Source organism: Tamandua tetradactyla, chromosome 6 (assembly GCF_023851605.1).
Source record: "Tamandua tetradactyla isolate mTamTet1 chromosome 6, mTamTet1.pri, whole genome shotgun sequence".
NCBI lineage: Eukaryota > Metazoa > Chordata > Mammalia > Pilosa > Myrmecophagidae > Tamandua > Tamandua tetradactyla.
The window spans coordinates 110,819,490-110,834,502 of NC_135332.1; the positions used below are offsets into that span (position 1 = coordinate 110,819,490).

Below are 15,013 nucleotides of genomic sequence, written 5' to 3' on the forward strand. Positions count from 1 at the left end.
GTTGGTAAAGTCCTTTCCTTTCCCCTCTGGAAAGCAGCCTGTGGGGGAGGGGCACTGGCTGCCGCAGCTTTGGGAACTCACGGTTCTGGGGGGTGCTCGCAGCCGGTCCAGCTGGTCCAGACTGGGGTACGCTGTGTGTGTGGTCACTGACGTGGCCCCAGGAGCTGTTCTGTACTGTTTCTGGTTATTTAGTAGTTGTTCTGGAGGACGAACTAAAACATGCACGTTGTTAAGCTGCCATCTTTACCTGGAAATCCCATTTGTTCTTTTGTGCATTTAAATTCAGTTTTTCTGTCCTCTAGTTCACTTATTCTTTATTCTACCTTTTCATTCTGCTTTTGTTTTTAGTATATTTTAAATTTATTCTATAGTATTATTCATCTCTGTGCGATCTGTTTTTCTATTCTTTCAGATTCTTCTTTATGCTCTTCTAGTGACTTCTTTCTATCCTTTATGTCATTAGCAAAGTCATTGAATTTATTTAGGAGAGTTGTACAAAGCTCTTTGAATCTTTGTTGTTCCACATTCTGTTTCTCCTCCGGTGTTCTAATGTGACATTTGACTGGGCCGTATCTACCTGCATTTTCATATGCCTTGTGATTTTTCTATTGCCTTCAGGGCTTTTGATTATCTTGATAAGGTTAATTTGAAAGTTGATTTCCTTCGTTTGTCTAAGGTTTTATATTTGCTTGTGTTTGCATTGAAGATCCCCTTTTGTACTTGGTTTGTCAGCAGTTCCCCGCCAAGCCAAGACCCAGACCTCATTCATGGGATGTAACTCTTCTTGAGGTTCTGTTAAAATCTAGGCAGGTAGGCAGTTTGCCAGACTGCACTTTCCACATCTACTCAGCAGATGGTGCTCTTGAGTCACCTCTTCCTCTCAGGCAAACCTCTCCCCAACTGCAGCAGCTGGTTGAGCTAGTTGGAGACTTAGTGCAATTCCATCCAGTGCCGCTGGGGTTGGTGTGTGCTGGTAGTCACCACCCCCAGCACTGGTGGTTGAGCAGTGTGCACCTTGGTGGAGAACTCGTTTTTGGGCCTTATGGGTCTGGTGGCTCCCAGGGTCCTGCTTGGGATGACGTTAGGCTGTGGGACTAGATATTTCAGCTGCCCCTATCCACAGTCAACCCAAAAATGCCTGGCGGTGGTGTGTGGCTGGTAATGGGGTACATGGTTGGGCATGTTCCTTGTTCTTACCTTTCCATCTGTACATGCCTGAGGTCTCTGTCTCTCTGTGGGTAAAGTGGAGTGGTGTTGGGACTGTGCGTCTCCTTCTCCTAGGTGAAGGGCCCCCAGTCTGCCAAAAAACCATGCCTTCACAGCAGCATGTCTCAGGGGTTGGGAGCAACAGTGTGCACTGGCACAGAGAAAGTAAGTTTGCTGGCTTCCAGGTTTCCCACGAGAGCCTCCAGTTTGCAGAGCTGCAAGGGAAGATCTCCCAAGCCCCCTGTGGTGTAGGCTGGAGTACAGAGGTACTCTGCTCCTTCAGGATCTGCATTTTTCTACACATTGCTGCTTATTCTTGGTGAGGTCGTGACCAAGCACACTCAGTCTATTTTCTCCTTCCCAGTTTCTCCACGTTTTCACCGATCTCCTCTGTATGCAGTGTAGAAGATGCTCTCTGGTCGCTCACACCCTGGAAGTACAGTTACAGTCATTTTTCTGTCCCTTCTCTTTGGTTCCATGGAGCACGGATGAACTCAGCTTATTGTATTCTGCCATCTTCCTGGATATCCTGTACATCATTTTTTAAATTTGTTTTAAATTAGTTCTCTCTACTTTGTTCAATGTGCTATTTGAGAAATTTATCTGTTTAATTTATAGTAGAAGATAATGTTTTTCTTGTATTTGTTAATGACTTTTCTTATGTTAAAGTGATTTCCAAAGAAACTGAAAGCTTTAAGCATTTTATTTTAATTTTTATTTAAAGTGAAACTAGAGAGATAACCTTATCTCTGCTTTAATTTTGCAAATCTCATCACTAAGTGGAATGAATTACTCACATCCCTTCAGTTAAGTAAGGAGGAGGTAATAGTGTACTGCTCTAATGAAATGTAGTGTTTTGTAGTGGATATGTGATATTTATTACTTTAGACAAATTTTTACTTGATCTTTGAATAAACAAGTAGCTTTAATTTCATTAAAAAGTTCATTTTCAAAAAGAATACAGTAATTTGGAATTATTCGATTATAGTCATCTCTTGATTTCCTTTTACATATACTAAGTATATATTCTGTGGATTATTTTGAAAAGTGTATTAATGTACCAGCACCACTCCAAATGTGCTTTTGATTGCTCTTTGACTATCATTTTTAGATTAACCTGAGAAAATCATTCCTGTGAAGATAAACATAGCGGCAAAAAATGACAAGTTCCAAAACAGAATATATTTTCTTCTAGCAGGAAGTACTTTTAAAATAGATTTCACAATCAAAAGCTTCTTTTTACAGTCTAGAACTTCTTAATGTAATAAGATGGCATGTTAAATATTTGGTTTACAGTTACTTAGTATTTGATGGACCTTCTTATTACTTGTCGTTGAATGAAACCCACGAGTGTCAAGTTGCTTTATGCTAAATATTAAAGGCATATTAATTAGGTTTTGGTTTGCAGATCTTTTTGCTTTTGATGTACAGATCTTAAAGATATAATGATGTTCTAGAGTAGGGGTAGGGAACCATAACATATCACCAAATCCTGTCATCACTGTTTTTGTAAGTAAAGTTTTACTGCATCACAGTGTTGTTCTTTATTTACATTTAGTATTAGTGCATAGTTAAGTAGTTGTGAAGAGACCATATGCAAAGCCTAATATATTTACTATTTGGCCATGTATTGAAAAATTTGCTGACCTCTGTTCTAGAGAACACTTTGCCACCAGAAATGGCAACTAGGTAGAGAAGTAGTATACAGTTGTAGTGTAATAGAAAGAGTACTATATTTAGATTCAATATCTGCCTCAAGTCTTTACTTGATTATTTATTAAGGGTGAAATTGTGGGTGATTTATGAACTTGTTGGAGAGCTCCTATTACCTCATTTATAAAGTAAGGATATAATCTCCAAAGTCTTTTCTATCTGTAACATTTTATTATTCTGTGACTAACCTGAGGGATAGTCTGGGATTGAGGTTCTTTTGAGGTCCCTTCCACCTTTATATTTACAATTTTATGTAACAAATAAATTTTTTCTCTTTATTTTAGCCTGATAGAATAAAGCAGTTTAGTGTGACACCAAGATACGTTGAAGAGTTGACACCACCTGAAAGACCCAGAGTAGCTTTCCAGACACCTCTCCCTCCTTTTTCTGCCCAGTCTGCCCTACCCATACCTTCAGTTCATTCTGTCCCATCTCAAAATGAAGATTTGCACAACGGACTCAACAGCACCCTTGGTGAAATGGTGCCTCCCAGGTGCTTGTAAATAATGTTTTATGTTTGAGATTTAGGTAAGGTGTTATTATATTTCATGTTTGGAGAATGCACTGAAGCAGATAACGTTATTGTTCAGATATTTTTGTATAACTAACAGCTTTTGTGAAATGATTTCTCTTTTGTTTTCATGATTGTTTTTTTTCTGCTATTATAAAACCAGTGGAATATGTATAACATTCTTTTATTATTTAAAGATGATTTAGTATTTTTTGAATGAATATTAAATATGTTTTAGTATTTAATGTTAGGTTGTACTTTGGAACATCTGTTTTTAATATCTTAATAATATAAAAGATAGACATTTTCTTCAATATTATAATTTCCATTTGGCAAACTTTGAATTCTTCAATTTATGCAGGAAAAATTTCTAAGGTGGCTCTTTTATATGATTTTATTTATCTTCTGTTCCCTTTGATGGGCTTTCTCTATGATTATTTAGAGGTTATGCAAGTCAAGTGCCTAAAATAAGAAGTATTTGAGATTATAAAGCCTGTGATTAGGTTTTGAAAAGATTTGATTTCTAAATTGAAAGGCATCATACTAACAGTACTATCTATGCTATCATTGAATTACAGGTAAAGAAAATCCTGTTGTTAACACTGACATTTTCTGGGCTATACTTCTTCAGTAGTATTTGGTCTTTTATTTGGTACTAACAAATTGTAGACTGTTCTTACTGTACTTGTCAGGCCTTTGTTTCATTTCACTACTTCTTGAGTCAAAAAACAAGGAGGAATTAGAATTACCAAGCATGGTATGGTGGTTTTAGCATTGGATTAGGGATTGAAACAGTTGGCTTCATTGTCTGAATTTTGGACAAGCTGCAACTTTGTTGAATTTCAATTTTTTTTGTTTCTAAAACTTGAATAATTATATATTTTTTCTTGTCTGCAATTACAGGTTTATTTTGAGAATTAAATCACATATAAAATCTCTAAAACTTTAAGGTTAATGATGATAGCTCCTTTTTGTAGAAGTTATTCAACTGCTTTGTTGATGTATCTTTGGGGTGAGGATAAGATAAGGTGAGAAAAAATGAGCAGTTAGTAAATGTGAGAAATAATCAGTAACAGAGAAAACTTTAATGCCTTCTTAGCCCTTCAGAATGGTAGTCAGCAAAGGAGAATCTGTTGAGATACACCCAGAAGTGAAAATATTCTAGAATGCCCCCTTCCTCTTTCTGTTCAACTAAAGAAATTTGCCTTTTGCCATTTTGACTGTGGAAAAATATTGCATTGGTGGAAATACAGAGATATTTTCTAATTAGTAGTGGAAGTGCTGAAGTATTAGGTTTCAGAAGTTTTAAATTTATGAAATACTAAAGATTATGTCAGGACTTCACTGTCGATATTTAACGTTTTTATTTCACATTATAAATTACTCTCTGTGAAAGACCAAAATATTTTACAGGTAAAAAATACACATTTTCCCCCAGTCAGACGGAACCTTCTGTAGTCACACTGTTTTGAAACTCTGTGCGTTCTTTTCCTGGATTCTCTCTGCTCTCTATCTGTGACTAGCTCATTCTAATAACTTGATTTAAGCACTGTTTGTTTTTTTTCCAGAAAAGTCTATGTTCTCCTCCCTTCCACTATGTGATCTAAATGTTTCTACTGTGTTCCTGTGTCTGTGTCTATGATGTCATTTTTTATACCGTGTTGTAATTGTTTTTTTTCTGTGTTATTCCCGAGGGTTAGGGAACATGTCATTTGTTTGATTGGCATAGAGTGACTATTGGATAATTGATTGAATATCAATCTAAGATTGTATTGTATATAAATGTTACACTTGAAATTCTGAAATTTCATGCTCTATTATTACTTTCTGAATTGTAATTATTTTTTATGAAAGTTTGGAGCAAAATTGTGGCTTTTTCTAGAGCAGCAATTGGATTTGCAGTAACATTTTTGCAAAAGAATATTTTTATTTTTAAAAAATGTAATGTAATCTAAGAATTTTCCAATTTTCTTTTGCTATAGGATTGCACCTCTGCCTCCACCTCCCATACTACCACCTTTCACTACTAACTATAGAACTCCTTATGATGATGCATACTATTTTTATGGAGCCAGGAATCCTTTAGATCCCAGTCTTGCTTACTGTAAGTTATCTATGGATAAACATTTTTTTTTTCCAGTAGTTCAATCTGCAAAATTGTTTTTTGGGCAAGCAAAACTATATAAATTAGAAAAGTATGGCTTTTTAATCTTGATTTAAGGAATAACATTTTGTATTTTCTCATGTTTTCCCAATTCCTAAGGAAATATTGATGGTTTTCCTTAGGTTTCATTTTCATTATTTCTTTTCTTTTAGTGGTAAAGTATTATTAAATGGATACTCTGAAATAAACGTGCTCTTTTTTTTTCCTTTTAAGATGATTCAGGAGTGATGGGAATACAACCTGCAGCTTATGTTAGTGCTCCTGTCACCCACCAATTAGCAAAGCCTATTGTGTAAGTCATTAGTTAATATTAATTTACTTAAAGATTGATTTGCCTTTCATAGAACCTGTATTATTATTCAACACATTCTTTTAATTTCCTATTAATGGATAACCAGTATGTTCAAAACATTGCCTTTAGGGCAGTGTTGCTTAGAAAGTGTGTGTTTTGGTTTGCTAAAGCTGCCTGAATGCAGGATACCAGACATGGAGCAACTTTATAAAGGGAATTTATTAAGTTACAAGTTTGACTATAAAAATGTCCAAACGAAAACATCCAGGGAAAGATACTTTGACTCAAGTAAGGGCCATTCAGGGTTTTTCTCTCAGCTGGGAAGACACATGGCAATGTCTACTAGCTTTCTCTCCTGTCCTTTTCAAGTGCCTTCTCTAAGGGTGTTTTCTTTCTGCATCTCCAAAGGTCTCTGGCTGTGGAGGCTCTGTTAGGTCTGTGGCTTCTGAAGCTTTTTTCCAAAATGGTACCCTCTTGAAAGGCTCCAGTAAGCAACCCCACCTTTAATGGGTGGAGGCATATCTCCATGAAATACCTGATCAAAAGGTCCTATCCACAATTCTCCAAGGAAAACAATCAAGAAGATCCCACCCAACATTTTGAATAAGAATTAAAGAGCATGGCTTTTCTGGGGTATGCATCAGTTTCAAACCTGCACAGCACATTTTAGTAATTAAGAATAATCTCATTCATTTTTCTTTTTGGAAGTATTGCATGCATATTATTGACATACCAGAATATAGATAGGCAAAAAAAAAAAAAAAAATTGTCTAGAATGTCATTCAGAGATAGCCATATTTAGATCTGTATTTCAGAAGTCTTTCTATGTGCAAGAGCATGTGTGTACATATAACACCCCACTCACAAAAATATACATACAACACACACCAAAGTGATTATATTGTATATATTGTTTTCTAACCTGTTTTTTTACAGTATATCATAAACATTTTCCATGTCAATATATATACTTTTATAACATCTTTTTTTTAAACTAAACTTTTTATTTAGAGATAATTGTTGATTTCCATGCAGTTTGAAGAAATAATACAGAGAGAGTTCTTGTGTTCCCTTTCCTCTGTTTCCTGCATTGGTAACATCTTGCAAACTATAGTACAATATCACAACTGGGATAATGACATTGGCACAGTCAAGATACAGAAGATTTCCATAACCGCAAGATGCCCTCACAGTGGCCTGTTGTAACCATGCCTGCTGCTCCTCTCCCATCCTCCCCCTACTAATGGCACTCACTAGTGTTTTCTCCAATTCTGTGTTGTCATTGTAAGAGTTATGTAATTGGTATCATACACTATATAACCTGTTGGGATTGGCTCTTTTAACTCAGTGTCATTTCCTGGAGATTCATCCAGGTTATTCTATTTATCAATTTGTTGTTCTACTTATCAATTTTTCATTCTTTCTTATGGCTGAACAGTATTTCATAGTATGTATGTACCATGTTCCACAGTTTGTTTAACCATTCACCTCTTGAAGGACGTCTGGATTATATGCAGTCATTTACTGCTATGAATGGAGCTGCTATAAACATTCTTGTACTAAAAAACTGTGGGAACCTAAGTCTGCATTTATTTGGAATAAATGCCCAGGAGTATAATTGTTGGCTTTGTCTGGTAATTGCATGTTTAGTTATTTAGGAAACTACCAACTTTTTCCCAAAGAGAATGAACTGTTTTACATTCGCGTTAGCAATGTATGAAAAACCCAGTTTCTTCACATCCTCTCCAGATTTGGTGTTGTCACTCTTTATTTTAGCCAGTGTATTAGGCATGTAGTGATAGCTCATTGGAGTTCTGATTTGCATTTCCCTAATGGCTAATTATGTTGAGCCTTTTTTCAGTGCTTATTTGCCATCTATTTATCTGCTTCCATGAAATTTCTCTTTAAGAATTTTACTTATTTTTCTAATTGTTTTTTTTTTTTTTTTTTTGCTTTTCTTATTAACGCTTTGAGAGTTCTTTATATATTCTAGATATGAGTTCTTTTTTTGGATATGTTGTTTGAAAATATTTTCACCCAGAACATAGCCTGTCTTTTTACCTACTTAACCTGAGAAAGTGTAAGCAATGAGAAACCTACATCTTGTATTTTACTTACTGATGATCTCTTTAAACCATTCTCTTTGAGATTCACAGTTTGACTAGTGGTCTTATTATTACCAGTTCCTTTCAGGGGCTGGTAATTATGGCAAGGCCAAAAATAAGAGAGAGAGAAAGGGAGGGAGAGAGATACAAGAATTAGAAAGGAAGAGAGAAAACTGATATAATTTGCAAAAAAGTAGAAATAAAAAATTAGAATTAATAAGAGAGTTTTAGCAGAGTTGCTGAATACAATGTCATATACAAAATGCAGTTGGAGGAAATGATTTCTGTTCTAGTTTGCTAGCTGCCAGAATGCAATATACCAGAAACAGAATGGCTTTTAAAAAGGGGAATTTAATAAGTTACTAGTTAACAGTTCCAAGGCCAAGAAAATGTCCCAATTAAAGCAAGTCTATAGAAATGTCCAATCTAACACATCCAGAGAGAGATATCTTGGTTCAAGAAGGCTGATGAAGTTCAGGGTTTCTCTCTCAAGTGAGAAGGCACTTGACAAACATAGTCAGGGTTTCTCTCTCAGCTGAAAGGGCACATGGTGAACATGGCATCATCTGTTAGCTTCTCCTGGCTTCATGTTTCATGAAGCTCCCCGAGAGACATTTTCCTTTTTCATCTCTGAAGGTCGCTGGCTAATGGACTCTGCTTCTCGTGGCTGTGTCGTTCTGCTCTGCTCTCTCTGAATCTCCCTCATTCTCCAAAATGTTTCCTCTTTTTGTAGGGTTCTAGTAAACTAATCAAGACCTAGCTGAACGGGTGGAGACACGTCTCCACCTAATCCAGCTTAACAACCACTCTTGATTGAATTATATCTCCAGGGAGATGATCTAATTACAGATTCAAGCATACAGTATTGAATAGGGATGATTCTGCCTTTACAAAATGGGATTTTGATTAAAACATGGCTTTTCTAGCGTACATACATCCTTTCAAACCAGCACAGTTTCTTAAACAGTTAAACAGAAACTTACCATACCATATTCCATATATAGGTATATATCTAAGATAAATAAAAATATTTGTGAACACAAAAGCTCACATGTGAAGGTTCATGGCAGCATTATTCATAGCAACCAAAATGTGGAAACCATCCAGATGTTCATCAGCTAGTAAATGGATAAACAAAGTGTTGTACAGCCATATGATGAAATACTATTCAGCAGTAACAAAGAATGAACTGCAAATGTGCATATACTTTAAAAATATTACAAGTTAAAGAATCCAGGTGCAAATGATTACTTATCATATTATTCCATTTATATAAAATATCCAGAAAGTGAAAATCTATAGAGGCAGAAAACTGGCCACTTGCTTATAGATTGCCTGTGTCTGGGGTTGGAAGGGGGTGGGGGTGGGGTTGATTGCATGTAAATATGAGTTTTGGAAATGTTCCAAAACTGGAGTGTGGCGATGGTTGTACAGCTCTATACATTTGCTTAAAAAAATTGTATACTTACCATCTGCATCATTTCCCCCATTTTCCCCATCGTAATCTGACTACATATGTTCCTAAACCCTAGCTTCTTTTGGCAGGGGAGGAGTTGATGAATTTTCAAGGTCACAAATTCATTCTTGAGTGAATGATGTAGATAGAAAGGATAAGTGAAAGATACTGTGAGAATTTATCTACCTTGTAATTTATAGCCAGTATGTTTTGAGAGATTGAATTTATTCAGAGAGGTTCTTGACCTTCTTAATCATTCACACAAGCAGAACCCCCTCTCTCTCTGAAAAAAGTATGTCAGCTTGGAACCACTTGCTTTGGGTCCCCTTATCTTCCCTTTCACCTACTTATAATCCTGTATGACAGTATGCACAGATACACTTCTTCATCCCTGTAAAAGATTGTCAGTAAATTGGGTGATGAGTTAAATATAAGGGAGATTCACAATTTAAAGTGATTACATTGTATTTGATAAGGTTTTTTTTAATGCTTATAATAAAACATTTTAAAACTAATGTTTGAATTCTTCTTTTATAATTGAGATTTTCAAAATGTTTTGTCTTCAAAGCACTGTATTTAAGAACATAACACTTTATTGTTTATGTGACCATAATATATTTTAAATTTTTTCCTTTTTGTTGACTTGTAAGTTATTTTTTTTATTTTATCTTATTTGGGCCAGTCAGACTTTTTCCTGTAATTATGTTGTTTTATTCTCGAAATGGGTGGGAAGTAATTACATTGGTACACATTTATTATCTAAATCATTGTTATTATAGTATTACTTGAGGGACTTCCCATGTGCTATGATTTCTCTACATTCAGAAAAGTGCATAAGTCATGTCTGTACTCTTGGATTATCACAGTGTTCAATCTCATGTAGCTGTTGCTTAGGTCAAGAAATAGATAACAGTAAATTTTAAAAGTTCTGTGGAGTGTCAGCAAAGGCAGGAGGGAGAGCTTAGGAAGGGGATACTTACTTAAAGATTTCTCTTTGATCTTTGGAGAAATGTCTTCCCCCTATTTCTAAATGTACTTATATGCTATGTGATATCAAGTGGTGTTGTATTTTCTTCTCTTTGGTTATAGATGGATTCAAATGATTAATTGTGTATTAATTGTGTAGGAATATCGTTGGGCAGAATGAACTGAAAACTACAAGTGATCAAGCAGTAAATTCAGGATTGTCTTTTGAAGATAAACCAAAGCCTTCCAAGCAATCACTTCAGTCTTACCAAGAAGCTCTGCAGCAGCAGGTATCCATTCTTTCTTTCATTTATTTGTTCTTTCATTTAATGTTGAATACCTTATGTGTTAGCCCATAGTGCCTTAGAACTCAGAGTCTGCAGGGGAGAAAGAAAACAGTTAATTATAATTCAATATAATAAATTTTGAAGTGGATAGACTGGAATGCTGTTGGAAGCATAGGATAGTGAAAATAATTGCCTGGGTCGGTTGGAGAGGACTTCTTATTTTATTTGATATTTGAACTGGCTGTTGTGTAATGTCTAGGTTTGAAATTCCTGGTGTGTTAAGGGAGTGGAGTTAATGTGCATATTAGGAAATGATAGAAGATGGAATTGGGTAGTTAGATTATGCTGGTTTGTAAAGGACTTCTAAGGCATTTTCAACTTTATCCTGTAGGTAGCAGGTAGCCAAAGGGAGGTGTTTTAAGCTGGAAAGTGAAAGGTATAGTTGATTTGAGCAGATTTGGTTTTTAGGAAAATATCTGGTTGTGTTGTAGATACATTGAGAAAGAGGTATATTCTCTCTGATTTGGAAAAAGATGTAGCAGGAAAACTTTCTGGTTAACTATTGAGACATCCAGGCATAAGGAGAAGAAACCTTGAACCCAGACAGGAAATTTGGGGAGAACATCCAAGAGAATATGAGGAAACATCCATGAGATAATTATGAAATTTTGTTAACAAGATTTATATGTTTCGTTAACAAGACTTGAATGAGAAAGAACAGAGGGTTTGGAGATGATTCCGTGTTCTAATCTGTTAGAATAATGAGACTGTGAACTAAGACCAGAGAATATAAGAAGCAGAACACGTTTGAGTATGTAGTTTGTAATGTTTGAAAAGAGTTTGCTTTAAAGTAACTGTCCAATCTGTGGGCTTTTTTTTTTTTTTTTAAATTATCCTTATCTCTGAAAAGACCTTGTGTTTCTTGGTAGGTATAGACCCAATTGAGATATTAATCTTCTATTAAGTTCCACTTGAATTTCTTTTAAAGTTTTTGTCCACCGTTTTTATCAGTACCCCTCCTTGAAAGCTTTTTTCTTTAACTATAGAATTACCAACATTATTTTTTGTATATTTAGAACTATTCAAGTAGAAGTATGAATTTATCTATCTGCTTTTGAATGAGCGTATTAGAAACACCACTGACAGAACTAGATTTCCCAACTCTAGACCTCTATTGTATGTATGTGATGATTTCTTTGACTTTGCTGCTTACTTAAATTTTCCATGCATATGGTTATGAGTTTAAAAGTGACTTTCCAATAATGGGAGAAAACATTTGGAAACTGCGTATCTGATAAGGGTTTAATATCCAGAATATATAAAGCAATCCTTCAACTTAACAACAAAAAGATAAACAACCCAGTTAGAAAATGAGCAAAAGATTTGAATAGACATTTCTCCAAAGAAGATATACATATGGCAGAAAATGTGTGAAAAGATATTCAACATCATTAGTCATTAGGGAAATGCAAAACAAAATGACAATGAGATACCATCTCACACCCACTGAAAGGGCTACTATCCGAAGAATAGAAAATTATAAATGTTGGAGAGTATATAGGGAAATAGGAACACTCATTTGTTGGTGGTAATGTAAAATGGTAGAGTCACTTGAAGAACTTTTGGCCATTGTATAGGATTACTATATAACCCAGCAATCCCACTTTTAAGTATATACCTAAAAGAATTGAATAGATATTTGCACACTTATGCTCATAGTGGCATTATTCACAGTTGCCAAAAGATGGCAGCAACCCAAGTGTCTGCCGCCAGATGAATGAATCAACAAAATGTGGTACATGCATAATAACAGAATATTATCCAGCTGTAAAAAAGGAGTGAAGTTCTGATATGTGATTCAGTATGGATGAACATAGAAAACATCTTGCTGAATGAAATAGCCAGATATGAAAGGGCAAATATTGTTAGAATCTCATTGATACAAATTAATTACAATAAGCAAACTCATAGGCTCAGACTCTAGAATATAAGTTACTACAACAAGAAGATGAAAAAGGAAAGTAGGGTGATCTAATGGGCCACATGCCCCTGCTGAAGTTTAGGGGAGGGGAGGACTCAGGCAGAAGTTGAGGAGGAAGGGAGGATATGGTTCAATCCAAAATTGTATTAGTGGCTAGAAAGGTCTCTAGTGATACAGAAGCAGTAGCTATATATTCTAGCCATCGAAGTGTTTTTAAATTGAGCGTTACTTATGTTTGTGATTTTAACCTTTATAATTGTGTACCTAATAATTCATATCTCTGGTTTTTTTCCTAACAACAAAAAATCTGATTATGATTACTAACCTCTTGTATTAGAGTGCTTGTCTGCTCTTATGACTGTTTCTTAATGTTGTCAAGATTCGGGAAAGAGAAGAAAGAAGGAAGAAAGAACGTGAAGAAAAAGAAGAATATGAAGCCAAATTAGAAGCTGAAATGAGAACTTATAACCCCTGGGGGAAAGTTGGAGGTGGTGCGCCTCTCAGGGATGCAAAAGGAAATCTGCTAAGTATGTTATTTCCATTGATTTATTGTTTTAAAATAAACTCATTTATTTTTAACTTTTTAAAAGTGAGGAGTAGAGGGTGCGTGGGTGGTTCAGTGGTAGAATGCTCATCTTCCATGCAGGAAAACTGGGTTTGATTCCTGGACATGAACCTAAAAAAAAAAAAGAGGAGAAAGTTGAAAGAAGTCAAAATGATAACTTAAGCAGTCTCTTATTATGTAGCTTAATGGAAAAGTGATATTTTGATAATGAATATAACAAGAGTCTTCTTCATAAGACTGTTCACTTATTTTTTTAACTTTTTATTTTGAAATACTTTCAAACATATAGGATAGTTGGAAAAATTATACAGACCCCTTACAGTGAATTCCACTATACCCCCACCATCCCGGATACCCACATCCATCAATTTTAACATTTTGCCACATTTGCCAGATCTTTCTTTCTATCCACCCATACATCAATCAATCCATCATTTTCCTCCCTCCCTCCCCTCCCCTTCCCTTCCTTCCCTCCCCCCTCCCCCTTCTTTCTTCCTTCCTAGCTACCAGAATACAATATACCAGAAGCAGAATGACTTTTAAAAGGGAATTTGTTACGTTGCAAGTTTACAATTCTCAGGCCATTAAAATCTTCAAATTCAGGCAACCATAGAAAGATACCCTGATTCAAGAAAGGCTGATGGGTCTGAAACACTTCTGTCAGCTGGGAAGGCACATGGCATGAAATCTGCTACCTTTCTCTACTGGCTATCCAGTGGCTCCCCTAGGACGTTTTCTTTCATCATCTCCAAAGGTCTTTGGCTGGGTGGGCTCTGTTGGCTCTGAAGCTTTTTCCAAAAGGGTTCCCTCTTAAAGGGCTCCAGTAATTGACCCCACCTTGAATGGGTAGAGACACAGTTCCATGGAAACCACCTAATTAAAAGATATCACCGATAATTGGGTGGGTCACATTTCCATGGAAACAATGAAAACGATCTCACCCAGCAATAATGAATGAGGATTAAAGAACATGGCTTTTCTGGGATACACAACAGTTTCAAACCACACACTGTCTTTCATATTAGTTGACAGTTATTACTCAAACTAGTAGCTAGTATATTTTCTTTGTTTCCTAAAAATAAAACCCTTATAATTTTTTTAAACTATAAGAGCTCTTAAAATTAAGTGCTCTGAAATAGTTGCAAAAGGGGATGTCACCTTTAATTCATAAATGTAATATATCTGCCTAATGTAAGGAGTCTTTTGCAACATACAAAAGACCTGATCTCAGAAACTTTCTGATAAATTGCAGGATTATGTTATGGGGTCAGGAGATGGAATTAGCTGATATTCTGGAAAGGCTGGCTCCTCTAGATTTCAGGACTTATCTGGTTCAAGGACCCATCTGGAAGTTGTAGATTTTGAAAAGTTACCCTAATGCATGGAACCTTTGTAGAGTCTTTTAGAATGCCCTAGGTATTCTTACGGATTGGCAGGAATGCATCCCATAAGTTTTTATATGTTGTAGTCTCATTTGCATTTGCCTGAAGATATTTACTGATTTCTCTTGTAATTTTTTCCTTGACCCACTGGTTTTTTGAGTGTAGTTTAGCCTCCATAAATTTGTTAGTTTTCCAGGCCTCAGTCTGTTATTGAATTCTAACTTCATTCCATTATGATCTGAGAAAGTTCTTTGTGTATTTTGATATTCTTGAATTTATTGAGACCTGCTTTGTCCCTCAACATGTGATCTGTCCTGGAGAATGATCCATGAGCATTTGAGAAAAATATGTATCCTGCTGTTGTGGGGTGTAATGTTTGGTAAAT

General features: G+C 35.6%; 1 protein-coding gene across 11 annotated transcripts in view; it reads left to right on the forward strand.

Annotated features, from left to right (window-relative positions):
- Positions 1-15,013, forward strand: part of CSPP1 (centrosome and spindle pole associated protein 1) — a 234,531-nt gene that overhangs the window by 132,260 nt on the left and 87,258 nt on the right. For 9 of the 11 annotated variants that reach the window (XR_013178240.1, XM_077166937.1, XM_077166942.1 and 6 more), the window contains 5 exons: positions 3,204-3,412; positions 5,413-5,534; positions 5,808-5,886; positions 10,574-10,703; positions 13,061-13,208. Coding sequence is in view for 10 of the 11 variants with exons in the window: in XM_077166937.1 (XP_077023052.1) it covers positions 3,204-3,412; positions 5,413-5,534; positions 5,808-5,886; positions 10,574-10,703; positions 13,061-13,208 (688 nt within the window). In the remaining variant the exon portion in view is untranslated. The remainder of the gene's footprint in view (positions 1-3,203; positions 3,413-5,412; positions 5,535-5,807; positions 5,887-10,573; positions 10,704-13,060; positions 13,209-15,013) is intronic. The other 2 variants (XM_077166946.1, XM_077166945.1) reach the window with 1 other exon arrangement.